Source organism: Podarcis vaucheri (genome assembly GCF_965113315.1).
Source record: "Podarcis vaucheri genome assembly, chromosome: 2".
Taxonomy (NCBI): domain Eukaryota; kingdom Metazoa; phylum Chordata; class Lepidosauria; order Squamata; family Lacertidae; genus Podarcis; species Podarcis vaucheri.
The window spans coordinates 113,820,069-113,844,231 of NC_138760.1; the positions used below are offsets into that span (position 1 = coordinate 113,820,069).

The 24,163-nt window shown below is 45.7% G+C and overlaps 1 protein-coding gene across 10 annotated transcripts in view; it reads right to left on the reverse strand.

Annotated features, from left to right (window-relative positions):
- Positions 1-9,047: 9,047 nt before the first annotated feature.
- MGAT1 (alpha-1,3-mannosyl-glycoprotein 2-beta-N-acetylglucosaminyltransferase) overlaps positions 9,048-24,163 on the reverse strand; it is a 41,913-nt gene continuing 26,797 nt past the window's right edge. For all 10 annotated transcript variants that reach the window (XM_082210286.1, XM_082210280.1, XM_082210283.1 and 7 more), the window contains one exon: positions 9,048-11,437. In XM_082210286.1, coding sequence (XP_082066412.1) covers positions 10,009-11,358 — 1,350 coding nt within the window. In that variant the 5' untranslated portion in view covers positions 11,359-11,437 and the 3' untranslated portion in view covers positions 9,048-10,008. The remainder of the gene's footprint in view (positions 11,438-24,163) is intronic.

Here is a 24,163-nt window from a genome sequence, read left to right on the forward strand (position 1 = left end):
GCTGCCTTGTGGATATAATCATTTGTGAACCCCGAGGAAAAATTCATACCTGCTGGCTTGTGGGACATCTTCAGGAGAAGAAATGGCTAAGGACTAAACCCTACACAAATTAGGAAGGGAGTCCCTAAAAGGGTCAGAGGTTGCCTTGTACGCCTCCTTCTGGCAACTCCTGCAGGCAAACATGTTTATTTCCTTTCCTTTGAACCACATCAGCAAGACCAAGAGTGAGGCCTTGTTATCAGGGCATCCCAGGACCTCTTGGCTTGCAGCCCAGGGAGGTCACTTCAGTGATGCAGATGCAGAAAAAGCAACAGTTAACGAGACAGCTTTTGAATGCATAGGATAAAGGTTAGTGAGGTAAGGTGGTAACTTGAGGCCATTTAAAAAGAAACCGTCCTTAAGAAAGGGAGGCTGCCATGCCTATGAGAGCGCTGTTATGAAAGGGCACATCTCCTGTGCTAGACATAATTTTAATACTATCTCTCCCCAGGCCAAGGAATCCCAGGATTTAAAGTTCTGTAAGGAGAGCTGGAGGCCTCTTGCAGAGTTAATGGCACCATCACCGAATTTAAACTTCGAGAATTCTCTGAGCCTGGGAAGCAGTGATTTGGTATAAAATCTCTCCATGCTTTCCACTCTGCAAGCAGCTGGTGAGCTTAGAAGCACTCAGGCACAGAATAGGCAAAGATAGCCACTGAAGCTCAACATCAAAAAAACGAAGATCATGGCCACTGGGCCCATCACCTCCTGGCAAATAGAAGGGGAAGAAATGGAAGCAGTGAGAGATTTTACTTTCTTGGGCTCCATGATCACTGCAGATGGTGACAGCAGCCACGAAATTAAAAGACGCCTGCTTCTTGGGAGAAAAGCAATGACAATCCTAGACAGCATCTTAAAAAGCAGAGACATCACCTTGCCAACAAAGGTCCGTATAGTAAAAGCTATGGTTTTCCCCGTAGTGATGTATGGAAGTGAGAGCTGGACCATAAAGAAGGCCGAAGAATTGAAGCTTTTGAATTATGGTGCTGGAGGAGACTCTTGAGAGTCCCATGGACTGCAAGAAGATCAAACCTATCCATCCTTAAGGAAATCAGCCCCTGAGTGCTCACTGGAAGGACAGATCCTGAAGCTGAGGCTCCAATACTTTGGCCACCTCATGAGAAGAGAAGACTCCCTGGAAAAGCCCCTGATGTTGGGAAAGATGGAGGGCACAAGGAGAAGGGGACGACAGAGGACGAGATGGTTGGATAGTGTTCTCGAAGCTACCAGCATGAGTTTGAGCAAACTGCGGGAGGCAGTGGAAGACAGGAGTGCCTGACATGCTCTGGTCCACGGGGTCACGAAGAGTCGGACACAACTAAACGACTAAACAACAACAAATCTTGCAAATCTTGCACTGGATTCCGCCTGACTTTGGCAGCAGTCTGCATAACAAAGTGATCTTTAATGAAATTGCCTCAAGAGCCACCAGGTGGCAGCAGACACAAAGGAACGTAAATCTGAGGTGGGAAAGGCTGAGTTTTAAACTTCATGCAAGTTGTGATGGATGGAGAGATATTCATGTCATTTTTGTACTGAGATTCCTGCATTGCGAGAGGTTGAAACAAATGACCCTTGGGGTTCTATCATTCTATTATTCCCCTCACATCATCCTTCTGCCAACACCCCCCCCCCCTTTGTGTGGAATTCCTCTTCCAATCTGTACACACGATCATTTAAAAAGAAAGCACTTTAAAAATAAAAATCCTGTTTCTGCATGAGGGTGCAAATCCATGCAGACTTAATCGATCCATTAAAATTCATTTGATCAACCAAGTAAGATTTATTTAACAGGATGACTGCCCTAAGGTGGGCTGATTTGCCTGTGTGCGACTACACTTTGATTCTTGATCTTTTCCACTGCTGATGTGCTTAAATTAGCAAACTTTAAAAGGACCTGTTCAGTTTTACATTTTGACAAATGCACAAGGCAAAACACTCTTGAGCAGGCTGGTTTAAACGACGTTCCTTTGACTCCCGAATCACGCTCCTTCGATAGCTCAGCTGGTAGAGCGGAGGACTGTAGAACACTTAAGAACAAGTCATCCTTAGGTCGCTGGTTCGATTCCGGCTCGAAGGACAATCTGTTTTGCGGAAAGGCCGAAGGTCGGCATTTCCAGTGAGGCCTGAGAGAGATAGCTGCTGCCAGACAGTGTGGACAACGCTGAGCTGGGCGGACCGAGATCCGGTATATAAGGTTGCATTTTTCCTAATCACTTCGGGACAAGATTCTAGTCCACGGTGATCGACACTTTTTCTCGAATTCTGTGCCTAGTTACTCAGTGAGATCGCTGTGACTTCTCCAATGTGCACTAGCAAGAAAAATCTGGCATTTTCGGGTCCATGTGCTCAAAGCAGATGAGCAGAGAGTCAAAAAACTAAAGGGAAGAAAGTAGAAGTGGGATGTATAACTTAAAAAAAGTAGTAGCCAATGGGGTGTCCCAAGTCCACAGACCAACCAATAGCGTTCGCTGCTTCCGTAGGAGTTTGCACCCAATAGCGTGGCCTCCTTACAATTTCAACGAGCCAATCGCAGAGCTTAGTTCCAGTTCTGTACTTAAGAATTTCCCCAGAAGTTCTATTCCTACCCTTGTACTGTTTTTACGTAAAGAAACTCCAGGTACAGCCTAATAACAGACCATCTCCGCCATTGTTGTGGTTACCCTTCTTGCCCGATCCTTTGCGTGGGCGTCTTGCCAGATGAAACGTTCTGCAGACTCGGAAAACTTGCCATGCTTTTGTGACCTTTTGGTTCCAATAAAGGTATTATTACCCGATCGTGGCTTTTGGAGTTATAGTATTAAAAAAAAAAAAAAAGAAGAAGACGACAAACAGAGCGATCTTGTGCATGCCTACTCTCGAGTAACACCCATTAGTTCAACGAGCATCTCCCCTCGTTGCAAAGCTCACACGTGCAACCCAAACCCACAATCAGAAAGCAGAGAAACAGATTTAAACTTTCCTTATCTGTCTATCATTGCCAGAGAAACATGTGAGATCTGACCTAGCGGAGCCTAAACAGTTAAAGGTATTTCTGGATACCAGGTTCTCTGGTCATAATACCTTTATAAGAAAATACATTCCAGTGGCGGGGCCTTTTTGGGTGGTGGGGGGGGGAGACTTTTGATGCCCTCAGTGCACTCTGATCACCTGTGAATTAAATTGAGAATGCATCTGAAATTTGGTGGGGCATTTGGGGAAAAAAAACACAATGTCCTTCGAGCCGGAATCGAACCAGCGACCTAAGGATGACGGCTTTTCACACTCTACAGTCCTCCGCTCTACCAGCTGAGCTATCGAAGGAGCGCACTCACTGCTTTTAGTCACAGCAAATAAGCGCCTCCGCGATCAGTTTCGTTTCTTTGCTTTTCCGCCTTCCAAATTCCACATTTGTTGACTCAAAAGAAAAGATGACGTTGAAGGCACGTTGCTAACGCTAAAGCAACGCATTCCAGCCACGTTCTGTAAAACTGACCAATTTAGCATGGAGGGGGAGGCAATAATATATATATATATATATATATATATATATATATATATATGCTTTAATATGTTTTAATATTTTAACTTTTGTAATGCTTTAAAGCATGGGTGGAAAATTTTCTGGATTTTTATGGTTTTATCTTTTTGCAAACATATATATATATATATATATATATATATATATATATGCTTTTTGCAGACAGATGGGAATTAAACCACGCTCGTCGTCGTGCAGCTGGTCAATGCTATCCATGTAGACACGGAATCCCCTGAGTGTTCAGAAGGGATTACTCTCAGATTAATGCGCGCAGGGTGGCAATCCTGCTAATCGGACTGGGCGACGCGGCTGCAGGGCGCGAAGGACAGGCGCAGAGAGAGGCACAGGAATGTGTACAAATGGGCGCGCGTGTGCATATCGGTAGGCGCGCGTAACGTGTGAACCTGCCTTAGTGCGTGCGTGTGTGCTTATGCATATTTGCAGCTCAGCTTTCCAAGCAAAATAGCTGCCCTACCCTGGTTCTGCCACACGGTGGCGGTAGGTCAGCGGCGAAGCTGGATCACGATATGCGGGTCCGATTCTGCCGGCGGTTCCAACTCTGATGCTTGGAATCTTGATACTTTCCTCTGCCGGCCCACTTATATTTCAATTTCTATTCTATTTTATTCCCACCAGCGAGATTTTCGTGGAGCCAGACTGGAGATCCCAGGGCTAGAGTGTGAGGGTGCCTAAACTTTGGAATTTCCTGCCTATTGAGATGAAGCAGGCACCTTCAGTATACTTTTGGCACCTGATTCAAAACATTCCTGGTGAGACAAGTCTATGCAGATGCTTAGAAAGTGGTGGCAATTTTAATACGTTTTAATATTTTAACTTTTGTAATGCTTTAAAGCATGGGTGGATTTTTTTCTGGATTTTTCTGGTTTTATCTTTTTGCAAACAGCTATGAGGGCTTTTTAAACAGTCAAGCGGTGCATAACTTTTTATGAAATAGAATAAATGTTGTTTTTGTCTTTTGTTATTAAGATTGTGGTTGCCTGCCCTAGGTGACTGGCAGGCTGTTGGACAGGAGTTGCAATTGGGGAAGGATTGTGGGGGGGGGGGGTGAAAAGCAGCCCCCTCTCCTGAACTGTCACTGAAATGCACAGAGAAAGGAAACAAAACAATTTGCTGGAAGATCCAGCAGGAGCCATTCCAGGAAGTTTTGCTGTTGTTGGCAAAGCATTCATAACCTGCATCTGTTCCCTTTGCATTTTGTTGTAGGGTGTGCGTGTGAGAGAATAACTGCTTTCAACTTGAAATGTTCTTGATCCCCTGTGCTGTTCCTTCCTGGTACAGAACAAGGAACTCTTTCCCTTAAATCACCTTCGGTTCTCTCTTTTATAACAGCAGCAGTGCTCACATTCAGGCCTAAGCTTGTTTTCCTCTCCCCTCTCCCTCCCCTCCCTAGAAACCCATTTGTCGTATCCTGCAGGTATTTCATGGGCAGCTGCCACATCTTCTTAGGCTACTGCAGGTATTCTAGAGAAACACATGAAGAAAAGCTGGCCAAGTCAGATGCTGCCCCAGGTTTCACGACTATACTGCTGGTACTGCCTATGAAAACACAGTACAGTAATTCCCATTTGAAAGAAAGGAACACCTTGGAACACAAAGAGATCTGTGATCCAGGGCGGAAATCAGTTCCTTAATTACAAATGGCAACCCTGTCAACTTTTGAATGGGTGGGAGAAAGCCTACTTGTACACAGAATCTGGGAGGCTTTGAGAGGGGAAACTGATTTCATGAGACGAAAAATGCAGGTCACACCGCCTAACAAATCCAGATGTTTGCAGAGGTCTAAGCACCAAAGTTTCTGCTTAAACATACACTTTCAAATGAAGGGAATCTTCTTGTTGTTTTAGTTTTGACAACTGGATTAAACGATAGACTTGCATGTATTCGCATATTTTGCATAAGCTCCTGATCGCAAAGAATGGAAGGTTTTGTATTGCTTTTTGGAAGAGAAGAGGTATATATAAAATATACCCATGAAGTTATTCAAGCACTTATTCCCATTCCTGTGATGCCTCAACTGGTCTGCTCTGCCAAGGCCTCTTGAGTGTTCATCAGGAACTGCCTAGATATCTGGGCTTGTCCAGCAATATTTCCATTTTGGTCTGAAGTTGCTGTCCATACTACCTCTTATTATCAGTGAAAGCCTTGATTTTTGCAAATGTTCATATACTTTTACATTATATTCTTGTAATATGGGAGCAATCAGCACGACACAAAATGGAAATTACAAGCCTTTGCAGGTGCTAAGAGATTTAGAAGGGTATTCATCTTAATACCCTTGTTACATTCAAACTTATTTTCTATAAACACCAACTTTGTTTGAATACCTATTCAGACATTCCAACTCTACAGTTCTATGATTTGGAGAGCATATGTCAGTACATTAAGTGTAAATACGAACAGATCTATATTTACTGTGACTGTAGATAGCAATTCTTCTTTTGTTTCATTGTCCCCTTGTGCATGTTTGTCTTTTCTTAAATAGATTTCCAGTGAAAAAAGTATATGAGAAAGGAGCTACCCACATAGCTAACCTCAACATGTAGCCACATGAGTGAGAAAGCTGCAGGTTTTATTCATGTTACATCACATTTCAAACGTCAGTGCCAATTATACAGATGCCTCTTCCACCTGAGGCGTATTTACTCAATAGGAGGATGGAGAATAGGTTAGCCAATGGCTCTTGTTAGCTATGTTAACTAGGTATGTAAGCTCCATATTCAAAGTATAATGGAGCTGTCAGGTTAAGATGTATGCTGCCTCTGGACCCATTATGCTGCCAATGAACAAGAGGGCAGGTGTAATAAATCACTATTGCATCCCGCTTCTGAACTGTCCAGGAGCAACTAGCCAGCCACTTTGGGACAGAACAATGAACTAGATGAATCTTTGGTCTGAACCAATAAGGCAATGCTCTTTCCCTGCCTGCTCCCCGCCAGACCTTTGTTACAGGCTCTCGTGAAACGCTGAAGAATTGACACCGAACGATTCTGCAAGATCAAAGACACAAAAGACAGGAGCTGTTTGAAAAGGACCGGCTTTTATTTTGCTGTGGAAAATAAGTTTTTGCATCTTCAAACATTTCACCAATTGAAATTTGGACATTAAAAACAGCATCTCTCTAGCAAACACCTTAAAGAGTTCAACCACCCCAAAATTTCACAAGCTTTTACTTTCAGCTGGAATTTCAAAACGGACCGTTCCAGGAGCGGAAAGGGAGCTTGGGAGAGAAGGAGGGAACTGAAGATGTTGGCGGATTCTCGCCGACTGACCCAAAACTTTCTTCTGGGGCCAATGCCATCTCAGCTGATCTCAAGTCCCTTCACCTGAGGGAATGGAAAGGGAGGTAGTAGCACTGTGAGCTAGGACGTTCACACAAAACACGGACCACATGCCACAAGAAAGAGTTCAGGCCATAGATGGCTTGGATGGACAGAACTGTGCCATCCAAAACAATGGGTTGGGTGGGAAGGACAGAGAAAGTCCTCAATGTCAGGCCCTTGCATTGGCGTTAAAGGTAGAGTCAGTTCCCTAAAAACAGTGTCCCATCCACTTCAGAATTCTACAAGTGGGTGATAATACCAACTCCTGCCTGGACAGGAGGAAGAAGGGTAGATACTCAGGCAACGTGAGCAATTGCAGTAAAAGGGGGAGGATGGAGATAGCTTCACCAGTTCTCTCCTTCCCATTCTAATTCAGGGGCCTTTGCTTGTGCCCCTAAAGACAGAAAGGGGAAGCATAGGGACAGAATGTGCTCCTCCTTCCCCCAACCCCAACCTCACTAACTGCCTTTCACTGGTCAAAGAGGTCATCTTTCAAGGTGCTTCCTTCCCTGCATTGGAGATCAGTTTGTGTCTAGGATTGTGAACCCCAAACTAAAGAGAGTCCTGGAGCTACTCCTCATTTTCATCTTGATGTCTCCCTGCCACCCCCAATTCAAGTAAATTTCAAAGAAGGGTGTAGGACCTACTGAGAGTGCAACTCACCATCACCGCATGCTCTCTTTCACCCTCCTATGGTCTTGTCAGTGAGTTTCCACAGGTACCCATTCAAGGGGAGAAGAGAAGGCCTCTGCCTTCAATGGAGAATCTCCCATTCATAAATGAACACCCTTTCGAACGGAATATTTCCCCCCAAACCTCATCAATATGTATCCCCTCACAGAGGTTCCTCCTCTGAAAGAAACCCAAGATGGATCACCCTTTGAAAAAGAAAATAATAATCTCATGATCAGGGTTTTCAACGGAAGAGACTTCTTTCTCTCACGATCCCAGGAGCAATACTGCTTTTTCAAGGAAGTACTAACGAAACATAATTAAATAGATGCAACAAGATCATTCCCCCGAGGCATCATCTCCTGTTCTTCCATCTGCACCAGCTAGGAAAACAAGAGATGCGGAAGGAAGGGCTCCCACACCCATTTTGCTGAACTTGGCCGCAGGAGAGAAATTCCTTACTGAAGTGGAATTCCAAAACAGAGACAAGGGGCCGTATTCAACTAAATTGTGGAACCAGTGGAAGCCAGCAGAAGGATCCCAGCTAGCGCAATAGGACTTTCTCCCCTCTCCTCCCCACACCCTTTCCACATCTGCTCCAGAGGGTTAGGAGAACCCACAACAGCACACAGGGATGGAGGAGGGCAGGGGAGATCATTCTGTTGGACCAGAAGAAATAGTTGCACTGGCAGAACCATCTCCTTAGTGCTATGTTGAATACAACTCCATATTTCTTTCTTCATTCACCATGGAGAGTTTGAATAGGTTTTTTTTTTATAAAAAAAGACAAAAAGTAATACAGCATCCAAAGAAACAAACAAAATACTACCCTTTGGTGTGGTCTGAATTTTGGCCATATGAGGTCCGAAGCTCCTTCTCCATGCTTACTTTATCTAGTGGCCCTGGAGCAGCTCAGCAGCGCCTTCTAGAGGCAAGAATGGGGAAAGAAGCTTCTGCACTGCTGAATAAGGCTGGGCTCATCCCATGGTGTGCTGTGCTGACTCGGGGATTCTACCTCTGCCCCGTTGCTCCCACAGACCTGGTGGTGGATCAGTGCTAATATGACAACCAGTTAAAGAAATGCTACTGAGGGATAAGCCACCTCTGTGGTGGGGCTGAATTTAGGGACTGCCCCTCCCCCCAAAACCCAAGGCGAATTAAGGCAGCCATTGGGGACAAGTTTCCTCACTCAACCTGGGAAGAGAACGTGGCATCACGCCATAATTAAACCAACCTCCCTTTAAATGTCATGTAGCTATTATATAATGGTGGCTACAAAACATAACTGAGAGCAAATAGGTGCTCAAGACGGTACTATTTCTGGCTAAGTGGGGGTTCGAATGCTCCTTCACACACGTCACGGAAAAAGCTAGCCCAATACCTTCTGGACATGCTAGCCTTGCACATATAAGGGGAATTTCATGTGGGTGAGTTTTCAAATTTAATCCCCCACCTGCCATCTGAAATGGTCCATAGCTTACAGTAAGGACCAGCTGACAAGAACCTCCTTTGGCAACCAACCACATCTCCCCCCATGCCACCGCTTCCTTACTACCCAGGTAAAAACAACTGGAGATTTAGACACTCGCCTCACCTGAGCAATCCTCACATCGCCTTTATCAGCGCACACACCTTACCTCCCATCGAACACAGTTCAAGAATGAGTTATTCAGGAGACCCAAGTAAAAATGGCCAATATGGTCAATAAAAGTGGTCCTTCTAAGGGACTCACTGAACGTCCAAAGGAGTTTCCTGTTTGCAATGCTAGCATTCAACTATGTCCACATGAGAAAGGAACAGGCAGTCAAGAGGGGAGAAAAGGCCCTCATTTCCTCCCTATTGCTCAGGCCTGCCCAAACTGCGACCCATCAGGCGGAATGCAACACACCAGCTAGGCAAAGTGACCTACAGGAGGTCAGCAATTTTTTTGCTTGCCTGCATACGTGGAACAGAGAAGGTATCAAGCCATGTTGTGTGCCTGCAGAGCTGCACCTGGCTTGCTGGGCTGCAAGCTGCGCAGGCCTCCGTGAGCTCCACGAAGCTGGGAAAACCTCGAAGGGTTGCTGCTTTGGTTTAGCATGGGCTTTGACCTCAAAAACACACCGACTTGGAGAAGCCACCAAGGATCTAATGAGTGAACAGACCACCACGTCAAAAAAAAAAAAAAAAAAAAAAGGAGAATAGGCACTGGAGGGTAGAACGGAGAGAGCACTCAGAACGCTCCACCTCACCCCCTCTTGGGGGCATCGGAATAACCCCCGCAACCCCGCCCCTCCTACCCCATAATTTTAAGTGCACAAAACCACCCTCATCCCTGGAATGCACTCGAATGCCACACAGGAAAAGAAAAATACAGAGTTTTGTCCCCGCCCCCCACTCCCAACTCCAAGCACCCCTTTGACAACAGGGTCCAACATGCTTAAGGGTCGTCAGCTGCTAACTCCAGCTAGGATCGTAGCCTGTCCAGTCCGAAGGAGGTGCTAAGTAAACGCGGCGGCCTCTGAAGAGGAAACTGACGATGCCCTGGTAGCCGGCACGGGGCACTCCGGACTTGAGGTCGTCCATGACCCCTAAGGCCTTGGCGAAGGCCTTGAAGGAGTCGCGAGTGGTGTACTGCACTCGGACAGTGCCCAGCTCCCGGCGCTGGTTACCCTGCAGCTCCTCCACCCGTAGCTCAGGGGCCCCGTAGACCTGGGCTAGGAATGAGCGCTCGTACTCATCCTTCTTGAGGTAAGAGAGGTCCATCTGGGTGAAAGGCACGAAGCGGTCGTTGAGCTTGATGAACTTCAGGTACTGGTCAAAGAACTGACCGTGGCTCACGCCCTTGCGGCCAAACGTCATGGTGCGCGACACTTCGGGCCTGATGCACGAACGGCCCTGCCGTTGCTCAGGGTGTCGCATCCAATCATCCCAGAAGGCCTTGGGCCACTTGGGCTCCAGCTCGTCCCACAGGTCGGACAGCAGAAGCCAGCCCAGCCCGGGGAAAAAATCCGTACGGTAGAGGAGCTCCGGGTGGTTGGCGTCCACCATCTGCTCCTTGCCGTTGTCGTTCCAGGCGGAGAGACACCAAAGGGTGGGGTCGGCTAGCAGGAGCGGGAAAGCGGCCTGGAAGTATTCAAAGAAGTCTGGAGCGACTTCCAGGTCATCTTCCACCACAATGGCCGCCTGGTACTTGAAGTTCCGGAAAACCTGGCTCAGGGCCCAGCGATAGTGCCGGGCGATCTTGTAGTAGCCTTGGAACTTGCGGTGGTCGGTGGGCACAGGGATGTCGCTCAGGTTGGGCTGCTTAATGTGCATGATGGCGTCTCCATAGGAGGCGATGACCCTGGCGGTCTCCTCGTGTCCGCAGTCCTGGCTCACGATGATGGGGAAGCGCTCCTTGGAGGGGCGGTAATGCAGCAGCTTGTCGAGGCAACGGCGGACCGTGCTGCGGTCGCAGGCAATCACCAGCACTGGCAAGACGGCGTCTGGAGAGATTTGGCTGCGACGGGGCAAGGGGGCGGCTGTCGAAGGCGGGGCGGAGGACGCCACCGAGAGGTGGAGCCTTTTGGCTTCAGTAGCCTTCCTCCTGTTCCAGAGAGCGCTGTAGCGGTAGATCTGATGCAGGAGGTCCTTCTGGCGCTCCAGCTCCACCTCTGCGTCCTGGGCCAGTCGGATGACCTCTTCGGTGAGGCGGCTGTGGTCAGAGGAGGACTGAGGCCGAGTCCACAGGAAGAAGAGGATCAGGGCGTTCCAGGCCACAAAAAGCACCACGCCCCAGAGAACCAGGTTGCTTTTCTTCAGCATCCTTCACAGGCGCAGGCCCCCACCCTGTCTTCTCGTGCTCGCTTTCCCCTCCGATGGGCGTCACAATACCACCATGGACCTGCACAACAAGTAGGAGGGAAATAAAAGGGTGTTAGGGGAGGCCACAACATGTTCCATCAGTTTATCTCCTCCTTCCTTGCCCTCAGTGATGTGGGTTTTCCAAACACTAAAATCCTACGCAAATTAGGATAATTTGCTTGGAGGCAAGTTCTGATACCTTAGAGAATGTACTAATTTATCACGTTTATTTTGCTTGCATTTAGTAAACAAAAGTGTGTTTTTTTTAAAAAAAAATTCCCAACACACCACAAAAGTTTGACCTGATATATTTGAGGGGATGAAAATCAAAGCCTTCCTTTATCATCATCATCATCATCACCATTTATTAAATTAATGTGGTTTAAATTGGGGTGGGGGAAGAATTACTGGGAGAGACTTACAGTTAATAGCATGCAATTTCCTTATACTGTTCAAATTTAAGCAAAAAAACAGAGGTGCTGAAAACTGTTGACACACTAATCCATTTTAGCAATCCAAAGGCTTGTGCATGATATGCTGACTATCTCATTGCCAGAGATAATTACTTGAAAAACAACAATTACAACTATGAAAACTGCCAAGCTTGCATAATACTGCATTTGCAGTTGGCATCTATTTATAATTTTTTACCCCACATCACTGCTTGCCCCCTACCAACCCAGACTATTAAAAAGATGATACATGCAATGTTTAACACAGATCTCTGAATGGAAGGTGCAATTCTGCAGTAGGTAGGAGAGATTTAATGGGCCTGCACTCTCAGTGCTTTCCGGATATTTCAACAAGAGAAACATCAGAGGTATATTCAGTCTCGATTCACCATCTACCTTCAGCATCACTTTTACTCTGAAGTCCACTCCACCTTGCTCCCTTACTCCCTGTAGGCCTCACCATTCATTTTGGCAGTATTAGAGAAGGGCAATGGAAGCAAAATAGTTATGCTAAGCGAAAGCAACAGGCATGCATGCCTGAATGTTTGGGCTACTTGAAATACAGAACTGTTGCAAGAAAATAAACACAATGTCAGAGTCATTGTGGCAAGAAAACATGGTCACGTCAAATCAAAGGCCTACACAATCTAGCTTGCTTGGACTGGCACCAATTGCCCCATAAATATCTATTTGATAAAGTCCAAGAGGGCTCCTGTGACCAATCACTGAGAACCATCGTTTTGCAGAGAAAAGGAGTCAGCTGAGGGCATGGTCTTGCCCAGCACAGAGATTATACTGCTCACTGTAGACCAAGCAGCTGTACCAGCAAGTCCAGAAAACGTTACAAGCCCACATTCATTTTTTTTTAAAAAAAAAACTATGTCAGTCATTTTGTAGATTAAGAAATACTTTTGTTAAGTTCCCTGTCTGGACATTTGGAGATGATTCTTCTATCACAGGCAATCACCTAAATGGGTATTTGCATGCCTGCAATTACAGTAGCTGATCTACAGTGCAGCATTCTTGAAAATAAGAAAACTTTAAAACAGGGCAAAGTCATACCCTCTAACATTTCTCCAATGAAAATAGGGACATCCTAAGGATCAAATCAGAAACTGGGACGGCTTCTCTAAATCAGGGGCATCCTTGGAAAATAGAGACACTTGGAGGATCTGAGCAAAGTATCTGAATTTATAGCGGGGAAACCACAAAGAATGCAAATGCTCAATGTAGCAGCTTTGGGACAGTCATTGCTTCTTGCTACAGTCTTGTCCCCAATTGGGTAGAAGAATCTCTGCAGGAGACTGGAAGCGATCCCAACATCTGCCCTATAAACACCTTCCAGTTCCATTCTTTTCTGAATTAAAATGTGTTTAACAGACCAGGGGGGGAGGGGTGGAAAAATCTCTGCGTATTTTCAAAGCAGGAGTATTGGCTAACGGCAGCAGCTGCCACCCAGGGTTTCTTGGTTTTGTGCCCTACACAAACTCTTTTCCCGTTCTGTGTACCACCCAGAAGAGACGTGGAAACTGAAGGCACGTTTCTAGTCATGCTTACTCAAAAGTTAAGTCCTGCTGATTGGAGTTAGGACAGCCTTAGCATCTAATGGAGGGGTGGGGAACTGAATCTGGCCAGCTTATCTCCCCCCACCTGTGGTGGGCCAAATTTGACAGGTGGGTAGTGCTGGCATCACAATGACACCAGATGACGACTTTTTTGCCTGCAAAACACTAATCAGCCAATTCTTCATAGGAAATGTGCCCCACACTCTTCCCCACAGGCTGAATTAGGCCCAACAGGCCAGTTTGGTCAAGTCACACCCTTCTGCCCTAAGGCAAAGCTGACCAACAGGCTTAAACAATGAATTCAGGCCATCCCATCTCCCCTCATTCCTTGCTGAAGGCCGGCATTTATTTTTAAAGTCCTTGCATGCTGTATTTCAGGGCAAGGCTATCCACAGGCTGCGTACAAAAGAGGAGTCAAGCTATACATTTTTCCAGCATCCACATAAAACAATTCAGCGAAAAAAATCAAAAATGTATACAGTGGTGCCCCGCAAGACGAATGCCTCGCAAAACGGAAAACCCGCTAGACGAAAGAGTTTTCCGTTTCGGAGGTGCTTCGCAAAACGAATTTCCTATGGGCTTGCTTCGCAAGACAACAATGTCTTGCGAGTTCCTGCTGGGTTTTTTTTCCTTTCCCCCCCTTTTTCTAAGATGCTAAGCCGCTTATCAGCTGATCCGATCAGCAGATAAGCCGCTAAAAGCACTAATCCGCTAATCCGTCAATGGGCTTGCTTCGCAAGACGAAAAAACCGCTAGACGAAGAGAATCACAGAACGGATTCTTTTCGTCTTGCGAGGCACCACTGTATTGCCATTCACTGCTTGGGATGGGCAGAAGAGAAACACACTTCTTTATACCCCCAGCCAGCCTTTCATCTCCCCCACCAGTGGAAGCGAACATAAACACTTCTTTTGACAATAGTTTTTTGCCAGAGGGAGATTAAAAGCTTGGGGGGGGGGGAATCTCCTTTCCCACCACTAGGCAACATCCCAAATGCTGGGGAAGAGCACATCAGTTCTACCCCTGCTTAGACTGAACAATTCACTTTGCTGAGCAATTGTGCTGCACAACACGTGCCAATTGGCCTGCTGTGTGTGTTCGGGGCCGTGGCCTTGAAATCTCGTGCCCCTTCTCCATTCAGTCCCCATGTTCCTTTGCTCAGCACAGTCCATTTTCACCACGCCTCTCCCTCCAGAAAACCTCAAGGACTTGAGTTCAGAACAAAGAAAGTAACATGAGCTTGTTGCGCACCAGACAATTTTGTAGCACTTCCATTTGCATAATTTATTTGGAAAGCAGAATCCGATCTTTTGGGAGAACAAAGCAGGGACAGCTCTCCTTTCAGGGCAAAGAAAGAGCACAATAAACTTCTTGAGGAAACCGCAAAACTGAATGGAGACTACCCAGGCACGGCACGGACTGGCACAAAGCCCAACCCAGCGCTGCAGAGCCATGACTCGAGTATCCAGCAGCAGTTTGCTACAGACCAGGGTGAATCAAAGCCAGGTCTGTCCTTCTTTGGCTGCAGGTATTGCCACCGCAGTAAGAAAGGAAAGAGGAAATATTTGAGACAGTTTTCTAACAGTGAGTGGCAACCTTTATTAAAAATGTAAGCTCGAGAGAAATCTAGAACATGCAAATTTATTTTATTAACCAACCAGCTGATCAGTTAAGAAGTGGCTGATTATCAATCAGGATTCCTTTTGTGGTAGGCGGCCCTATTATGATGCACACATTTGCTTCTTTGGGTCTCGGATAGCGAGACAAATGAACAGGGAGCCCTGAAATCACACACACCCTGTCCATTGGAATTCTGCTTAGACTCCCTGCTAGGCTGCAACTGCAAAAGCCTTAAGGAGGCTACAATCTGAACTCTGATCCAAGTGAAACACTTTCCACTGGACCCGAGTCCTAAGCAGATGACCAACTTATGCACACCCCTTAAGGGTTCCCAGTTTTATATGGAGGGGCTTGAGTGCTGCTAGATTCAGGATAGCCAAAATGGTGACCTCCAGATGTTGCTGAACTACAACTCCCATTGCCAACTGGGGCTGGTGGGGATTAAAATCCAAGAACATTTGAAGGGACCCTTGTTGGCTACCTTGGTACTTGACTATTCCACAATGAATCAGTGCTGCCATACCCAGCAATGAACCTAGTCATTGAAACCAGCATATTCAGAATGAGAAAGAAAGCAAGGCCCGACCCCTCCTGTAGTAAAGTTATAGCCACAAGTTCCTCTGTGAGCAACCAAGGTTCAGATCAACCCCTCTCAATGAAAGTAGGAATTTTGGATACAGCCAGTAGTCATCTTAAGCACTACCTTGGTAAGTAGAAAAATGGGATATAAATGAATAAATAACTCTAATAATACAACACATTTCATGAGTGGGTGTGTGCAGAGGTAATGTGAAAAGCGAACTGAAAGCTTATGAAAGAAGTATTTTGAGATCAGCTGAAGCAGTAAGAATTTCAGAGTAGTAAGTAAAGCTACAGTGGTGCCTCGCAAGACGAAAATAATCCGTTCCGTGAGTCTCTTCGTCTAGCGGTTTTTTTGTCTTGCGAAGCAACCCTATTAGCGGATTAGCGCTATTAGCAGTTTAGCGGATTAGCAGCTAAAAGGCTATTAGCGGCTTAGGAAAAGGGGGGGAAGCGGGGGGGGGGAAAATCGGAACACTCACAAGACGTTTTCGTCTTGCGAAGCAAGCCCATAGGGAAATTCGTCTTGCAAAGCAGCTCAAAAACGGAAAACCCTTTCGTCTAGCGGGTTTTCCGTCTTGCGAGGCATTCGTCTTGCAGGGCACCACTGTAGTTTGTTCTACGTGTCAAGTCTCCAGTGGCATCAACTTCAAGAGTTCGTAGCAGTAAATTATCAATGGCTTAAAAGCATCCTTGCTCATAATTTGCTTGTCGTGTGATAAGGGAACATCAGCCATAAACATAGTTATGGGAAACGGAAAATACTGGCAAAAACCACAGCGCATAACCAAGTTGATTGCCAAAAGTTGATAGCATATATTACCTATGGAGCTGTAGGCTTCATGATTGTGAGGTTGCAGATAGAGACTTTGCGAGAGGCATACAAGTATGGTTCAACAGGCTTTCATCTAAACCTTCACACTTCATGCTATGGGTCTGTGGTGTGAGTGACCTGCAAATCCTCCCGATTTAACCCCCCACAACTCTGCAGCTGACCCCCATAACCACTTGTCCCCTTAAACACTAATCCTCAATCCTCTAATCTTCTTGACTCCCTTTGGCCCCTGCTGCTTAGCAGCTGCATGGGCAACCTTCTTAATCCCCACTCAGTAAGAGAACCAGACATATACATTTAACATTGCAGGGTTGGATATGGACTTTGCAGCCAGGCTTGTGCAAAACCTGGCTATTCTGAGGCCCTGGAATCCCAGTTAATAGCCAGACTACTCTGAGGGAACCTCAGCTTCTTACAGGAGATGACAATCAATATTGACTGGCTTGCCCATATTTGACTCCTGAAACAAATAAAAATGCCCTGTGGTGGCCTGCAGCTTGTGTGGCATGCAGAAAAAAAGGAGAGGCAATTGTTTGGCGTCCCTGAGATCAAGGAAGGCATGCAGACGTTACATTTAGGTGCTTGTCTGATGTCCCTCTGTGCTGCTCAGCAGAGCTCTCAAGATGTTTCCTTCAACATCTGTTTAAGTCAGTCAGATTCCTGAAATGACCACCTCTTGTCCAGGTAGGGGTTAGAAAGACCACAGTCAGGATAGCAAGCACCCAGGCAGTACAATAAATAATTCAAGCTGCCAGAGGACCTGGGATGATGATCTTAAGGAAAGGTTCCACAGTTTTCATGGGTAAGATTTTTTTAAAAAGCAGATCTAGTACTTGAAAGAGACAAGCAAGGCAGAAGCTCCAGTGGATCTACACCCAGCAACACAGATCTCTCCCTCCCTTTCCTCCCCCCTCCAATAGTCACTGCCTTCTTCCAAATGTTTGGCAGCAGAAAGGAAAAGCACAGAAGCTGTGGCCCTTGCGACCCAGACACAATATGTTAACTATCCAAGAAGACTGCAGAGGAATACAGAGGGTTTTACTGGATCAGATCCAAGATACATGAAGCAGGCTAGTCCACCCACAGATTGAAGCAGCTTAGCATCAGTTTCTTGCCTGTGTTCTGGAGAAAACTGGGTGGTCTGAACAAGTAACCAGTGGTTTGCCTATCGATGACACCACTACCCAGATGGCTTCAGCCAGTGGCACCAAATACAACAGAAGACGATACTGATCCCTGTGGAATCTCACAGGAGTAACAATCCCCTAGCCCTGCCTTCTGAATTCTACCCTCCACATAAGAGCAAAACTGCCACAATATGGTGTATCCAGAGTAACCATGGTCGTTTCCTTTATTGCAACAGTGGGTGCTAAAATCAGACTGCTAAGGATGTAGGGGGAGGGGAATAGCTTCACCTAAGAGAACCTGGAGTGACAGATGCTGAAAACAACCAGTAAGTACTTAAGGTCATCAGGGTCCTTCAAAGGTTTAAGGAGGGGCAATGATTGAGTAACCACTGGTGCCCCATACTCTCCTATAATGTTGCCCTCATTTGAAATCAATAGAAATTCATCCAAATAGCAGCAACTCACTAAAGCTAAGGTGATTTCATGAACAGACTCCAAAGTAAGTGGCAGTGGAATGGAGGCAAGTGATTCAAGTGCAAACATGCTTGGCAAAATTGGTGATAGTGGGCTGCAGGTGTCTCCATGCAAAGATTGCAACAGCAGTCTAACCACTTGGTGTAGCTCCTAAGGACAACATGACAAATAGGCTTATTCACACTTACCTTTCTTCTGCTCTTTCCAGGCAAAGTCACACTTTAAAGCTCTGTGTCCAAGCGCCCCCCCTCTTTTTTGCTCCAGAGCTTTCACCATGAAAACCCTCTTTAAAGCTTTATTGAAGTAAACAGCAATCCACAGAAAACCTGAACTGATACTAGCTTCGATTGAGTGCTAAATTATGGCTTTTTATGGGGAAAGCTCCAGGACAAAAAATAAAAAAAAATGCTTGTACATGGAGCTTTTAAGTGCGGACATGTGCCTGGAAAGAATGGGGCAAAAGATAAGTGTGAATAAGCCTTGTCAGATTTTCCTTGAATAGTCTACCACTTGCACTCTTGCTGCCATCCCAACTGCTTAATCTCCTACAGCTCCTCAAAAAACTAAGAAGCAGCCTTTATTTTAGTCACTGGACTAAAGGAGCAATAGTCAGCCACCCATGTTGATACCTTACGCTAGGAACAGACCAGCGATTTGACAGGAGAGCTTGCAAGGTCTGCTGGAAAAACCCAAAGAGTAGCATGGAAAGCCAACAGATTCAACTGCTCTTAGGGGCAGACCATTTCAACAGGTCCCCTGCAGAAAACAACTACCGTATTTTTCGCTCTATACGACGCACCAGACCACAAGACGCACCTAGTTTTTGGAGGAGGAAAACAAGAAAAAAATATTCTGAATCTCAGAAGCCAGAGCAGCAAGAAGGATCGCTGCGCAGTGAAAGCAGCAATCCCTCTTGATGTTCTGGCTTCTGTGATAGCTGTGCAGCCTGCATTCGCTCCGTAAGACGCGCACACATTTCCCCTTACTTTTTAGGGGGGGGGTGAGTCTTATAGAGCAAAAAATACGGTAAATCCTGTGATACTGACCTTCATGGTTTATGGCTAAGACACCAGAAATAGCTCTCATAGCCTATGCAAAACCCAAAATGAATCTATGACTGGTAGAATGTGTAGAACTCAAAATACACTGGCCTCCTAGTTATTTTGGACTGCACTAGAAAAGAAGAATGAATCGCTTTGAGGTGGTTAAACACCAAATTTGAGATTACATCTGCACAGTCAATCAGGGAGTCAGGCACTATGATGGGTGGAATGACGACCAAGCCCCCAGGCTGTCCCTGCCATACAAGATAAATGTACTAAATAAAAGCCTCTGCAGGACAAGGTGTCTGGTGAGAGTGATAGAATCTTTATAGGTTCCTCCTCTGCTTCCACCATCACTACACTGATGCTAGACCAAATACCTGGCCGGAGAAAGTAGGACAGTCGCAGGGTCAGCTGCCTCATCCCACCAGCTCTGTGATCCAAGCCAGAGTGGCTTCATTATCCAGGATCAAATGCTGAATTACCGCTGTTCCTTTTAAGACTGATCTGGCATTTAACAGGAACAGGCAAAGAGAAGCTGACTTGGCAATTAGAGTCCCCAGTAAAGGAAGTAGAGAGTAAAAAGAGAAGTTTGCTATTTGCTCAACATCTCCTTATCTCACCTGACAAGCCCAGCCAGCACTGCCATATCTCTGTCGCAACACGCACATGACAAATGGTGACGCCCTATGCTATGCCTGACTATTCAACTGAAGCAGCACCAAACATGCATATAGTTTGAATGGGGATCTTAAAAATGAAGCAGAAAAACAAAACTAAAGTGGGACAGTCAAGGAAGGAAATCTACGGTAGTTACTTCCCACCACTGGCCACCCAGTTGCAACGATTGATCCCACAGGAACACACAGCTAAAAAGGAACAAGCAGAACACAGAAGACACCCCTGACCCCCTCCAGCAACAATACCCTCACTAGGGCACTCAAAAGGTACTGTACTCACTCCCAGCCTTGCACTGGTCACATACATGATACTTGCATTTCTTCACAGCCATGAGGATTACAATCTCCAGTGCCTGGATACTATTCCAGAGTGCATGTTCTGCAAGAAGTCTGCTCAGGTATTAACTGCTCTGGATACAACTTTAGAGGGCCTCGTGAATCTGGCCGAAAACAGTTGTGTACTTGAATGCCAGACCAGTTAAGCATCATGCAGAAGAACAGGTTTGCTTTTAACTGTTTCAGAGAAACTGTATTCGCCTTGCTAACAAAACTGAGGGCAGTTTAGAACAGGAAGTTGTGTTTTTTCCATATGCCTTGCAAAAATAAAGATTAGCCAGGAATTTAGAAGGGGGTTGGCAATACAAAAGAGAACTTTCAGGAGCAGCATTGTTCTTCAAACATTACAACATCAGTGTCAACAGAGTCTGAAGAGAAATTCCCTTAAATGTTTTCAGTGACATGGGCACTGGCAGAATTAACTTGTTGGCCTGAGAATGAAGAGGGCCTGACGCTCTCGCAAGGGCAGCCACCTTAAGAATGAGCCAGAAGTAGAAGCAGCCACACATTTCTGATTCAGCAAAGCAGAGAGATGAGAGAACAATTCCATCTTTGCGCTCCGCAAAACCGAAGACTGCATATATTCTGCATTCCACCCATGGATGCCAGAAACAACAAGAGAGGGTTGCCTAAATCAGCAGTGAGCAAGTCAGGAAAGAGCCTTGAATAAGGTAGAGTTGTCAGGATGGCATTCCCAAGCACCACCACACATGCTCATCTTCTTCCTACATCCCTCTGTCTTTCTGAGCCAAACCTGGAGATGCCAGGGACTGAACATGCAATCTTCTGCTTGCAGAGAATGTGTTCTTGCCACAGCACCACACTCCTTCCTTATCTGCAAGGCATATGAGAATCAAGTCAGCTTTAAAGCAGATTATCCCAGCAGCGCGCTGATCTCAAAAGCCAAGTTCACTAAGCCACTGATATAAATGAGGAGAAAGTCCAACTGTATCTGTCAAGGTCTTAACGGAGAAGAAGCACTCATATTCCTGCAAAGCCAGACAACCGTGTACACCCAACAAAGAAGTGCAAGGCCTGTAACATGCAGACAAATACCTTGCATCCAGAATAGGAATTACGCAAATTGTCGAGTTAAGTTGCATGATTTATTCCAACCCTGTTACTACTTCTTCTTTTTTAGAATGTTGATTGTACTAGCAAGGGCAGCATGGTGGAAAACAAAGAAAGGGAGCTGTGGAATGAGAACTATGGACATTTCTGGTATGGGCTTTTATCTGCCTGGAGTCTCATTTTTATTTCCCAATGGTCACTGAGACACATCATGTGCAAACAAACTACAGGGTGATGATGGGAAGAGAAGGCTTCACCATCCATGGGATGCAGTTGTGGGTTTATCTTTAATAACTAGCAATACTTAGAACTTACCTCAAGACTTACTAGTTGGTGTTCCAGCTCTTATTCTACAACTTACAGCAAGCTGTGCTGTTCATAACCCAATCTGCTAGATGAGTGAAATTTGAAAGAGTGTCTGCATTGTTACCTGCCGTCTCCTGCATGTACTGGCACTAACTGGTGTTAACTTTCGGTATCTTTCCTGACACCAAATTTCTCCTTGTTGATCTTCTCCAAATTCTGAACACTGTATTTGAGTTTTTGCATAATAAACAAATGGGTCGAAATAAATGTTCTACAGGTTTGCATTTTTCCTGGGGTAAAACAGAAAGAGCTTTGCTATGAACACCAAGGCAGTAGCCATAGGAACAACAGATCAGCAGATGCTTTGCATAGAAGAAGCTCCAGGTGCCATCCTCAGTAGCTCCAACTGAAAGGCAGCACTAGGAAAGATCCGAGACACTGGAGAGCTGATGCTAGTTTGAGTAGACAGCCCTGGCCAAATAGACCTTTGGATGGACTCAGTGTAAGTCAGTTTCATATGTTCAAGAGAAAGGGAAACTAGGACATATGAAAAGGAATGGAACCAAAGATGGAAGACAAGGGGCAGCTCCTAAGCAGTAGACGTCCTACTCAAGGGGGCTAATTCAACTCACAGTCATTTTATATTTCTTTAGAACAGTGGTTTATGAACTGCAGGAAAGATTGGGTGGGAAGTAGGTGGAAAACCTGGAAGAGGACAAAAATGTCCAGGGAAGACTGAGAAAACTGTTCCCTTCCTCTGCCTACCAGCCAAGAGGATCCTCTCTGAGTAATCGTGGACTGAGGGATGCCTTCTCTTAAATTTACATCACCATCCCAATCAGATTTGGGAAAAGTAGTTTTAGGAGGGGCTCACAGAGGTGTCTTATTCTACTCCTTTTCTAATCATAGAATCTTACGAGTTAGAAGGGACCCAAGGGTCATCTAGTCCAACCCCCTGCAATGTATGTCACGTGAGTGTCATGTGTCCTTCACAGATCTTTGTACTGTGCTGAAGGGCTGCTGTGCACTCTACTGTAGAGCAGAGGGTTAGCATTGGGTAAGCTGAGGCTAGGGGCAGAATGTAGGGTAAGCTGAGCAGGCAGGTTCAAAAAGTTTGCAAAGCCACCTCAAATGCAAGAATATAAAGCAAGTTCTTAAACTGTTGTCCTGCACTACAACACTGGAAACCACAGAAGCATTAAAGCATCCCCTTGTGCCACTGAGAAAGGGCCAAATTACAGAAGGCAGGAATTAGAAGGCAGAGAAGTGACAGGGAAAGAGCAACAAAGCGAAAGGGGATAATGTCTAAGCAGGGGAATTCTACTCAGGTGACAAAACATCCTCTAAAATGGATGGAGAACCTCAGGTGTGTAGGACAGATCCCACCTCTTTCCGTTTCAATTCTAGGCTCTAATCAAAGTTGTCCATTAAGATAATTTAGGGAACATAGGTGGAGAATAAATTTAGAAATCCTCTAGGGAGGCAAAAAAGGGGGAGGAGGGATAATACTCCTCCCCCCACAACCAATAAAAATGTTAAGAGCCCTGACTGTATCAGGCTAAAAGTCCATCTACTCCAGCAACCTGCTCTCACTGTAGTCAACCAAATGTTTATGGGATGCCTCCAACAGTGCCCTCCCCACTTGCAGCTTCCAGCAACTAGCATTCAGGGGACTATTGCTCCCAAAGTGGTGGAATAACATAGCCATTGTGCATAGTAGCCACCAAATTTGTCTATACTTTGAGCAGGAGTTTTGATCCCCCCCCCTATAGGTTTGTTTAATACGTAAGGGGTGAGAAAGCAACAATTATTCTATGCAAACATATGCAAGCTTGCAGGTAAAGCCCTCTTGCTATTTGACTTCAGATTCACATCCTATATACCTTAGGATCAGGGCAGCTTACACCATACTAAGTAGCAGTACAGTCAAATACCACCATCCCCATAACCTGAGCAGAATCTGCCCCCTTCCTTCCCCTTCAGATTCCTCAAACAGGATGCATTTTAAAGAGGTGCAGCAGCAGCACAATCCCAATTACCGTAAGTATCCTTCTGCCAACTTCTACTACTTTCATGTGTGTGTGTGTGTGTAATGGTGGTGAATGACCCGTTGCCTAATGCAAAATCGTTGCTCCAATTCAACTTCCCCCTTTCTTGTCTTATCTTCCAAACACTCCTTCCTTTCCCAATTACTTGAAGAACTCCACTGACCTCAGATTCTGCTTTCCAAACACAACATCCTCTATAAAACTAGCATGAGGACTCCTCATGTCCTAAAAAACCACCGCAGAGTAACTCATTCTTTCTCCACTACTAAAATGAAGTGGGATGAAGTCAGGATTGTGAAAGATGTGCTTTTTCAAAATGTAACGTGTGCCAGGTCTATAAAACCTTTTAAAGGACCTTCAGCATGAACGCAAATATATACACAGAATACACACACCTACAGAAGCTGCAAAAGTGATCCAGTGTCCCCAAGGGATCTGGATTTAATTTGTCACTAGGGGTCCAGGGGCCCTCGGTGGCTAGGTGTGCCAATCAACCTCTGTTCGTGCATCAACTACAACCATACCTAGACAGTGATAGCCTTGGCTACAGTGGTTCATACACTGGTAACCTCACAATTAGAGTACCGCAATGCACTGTTATGTGGGGCTACACTTGCACCTGGTTTGAAA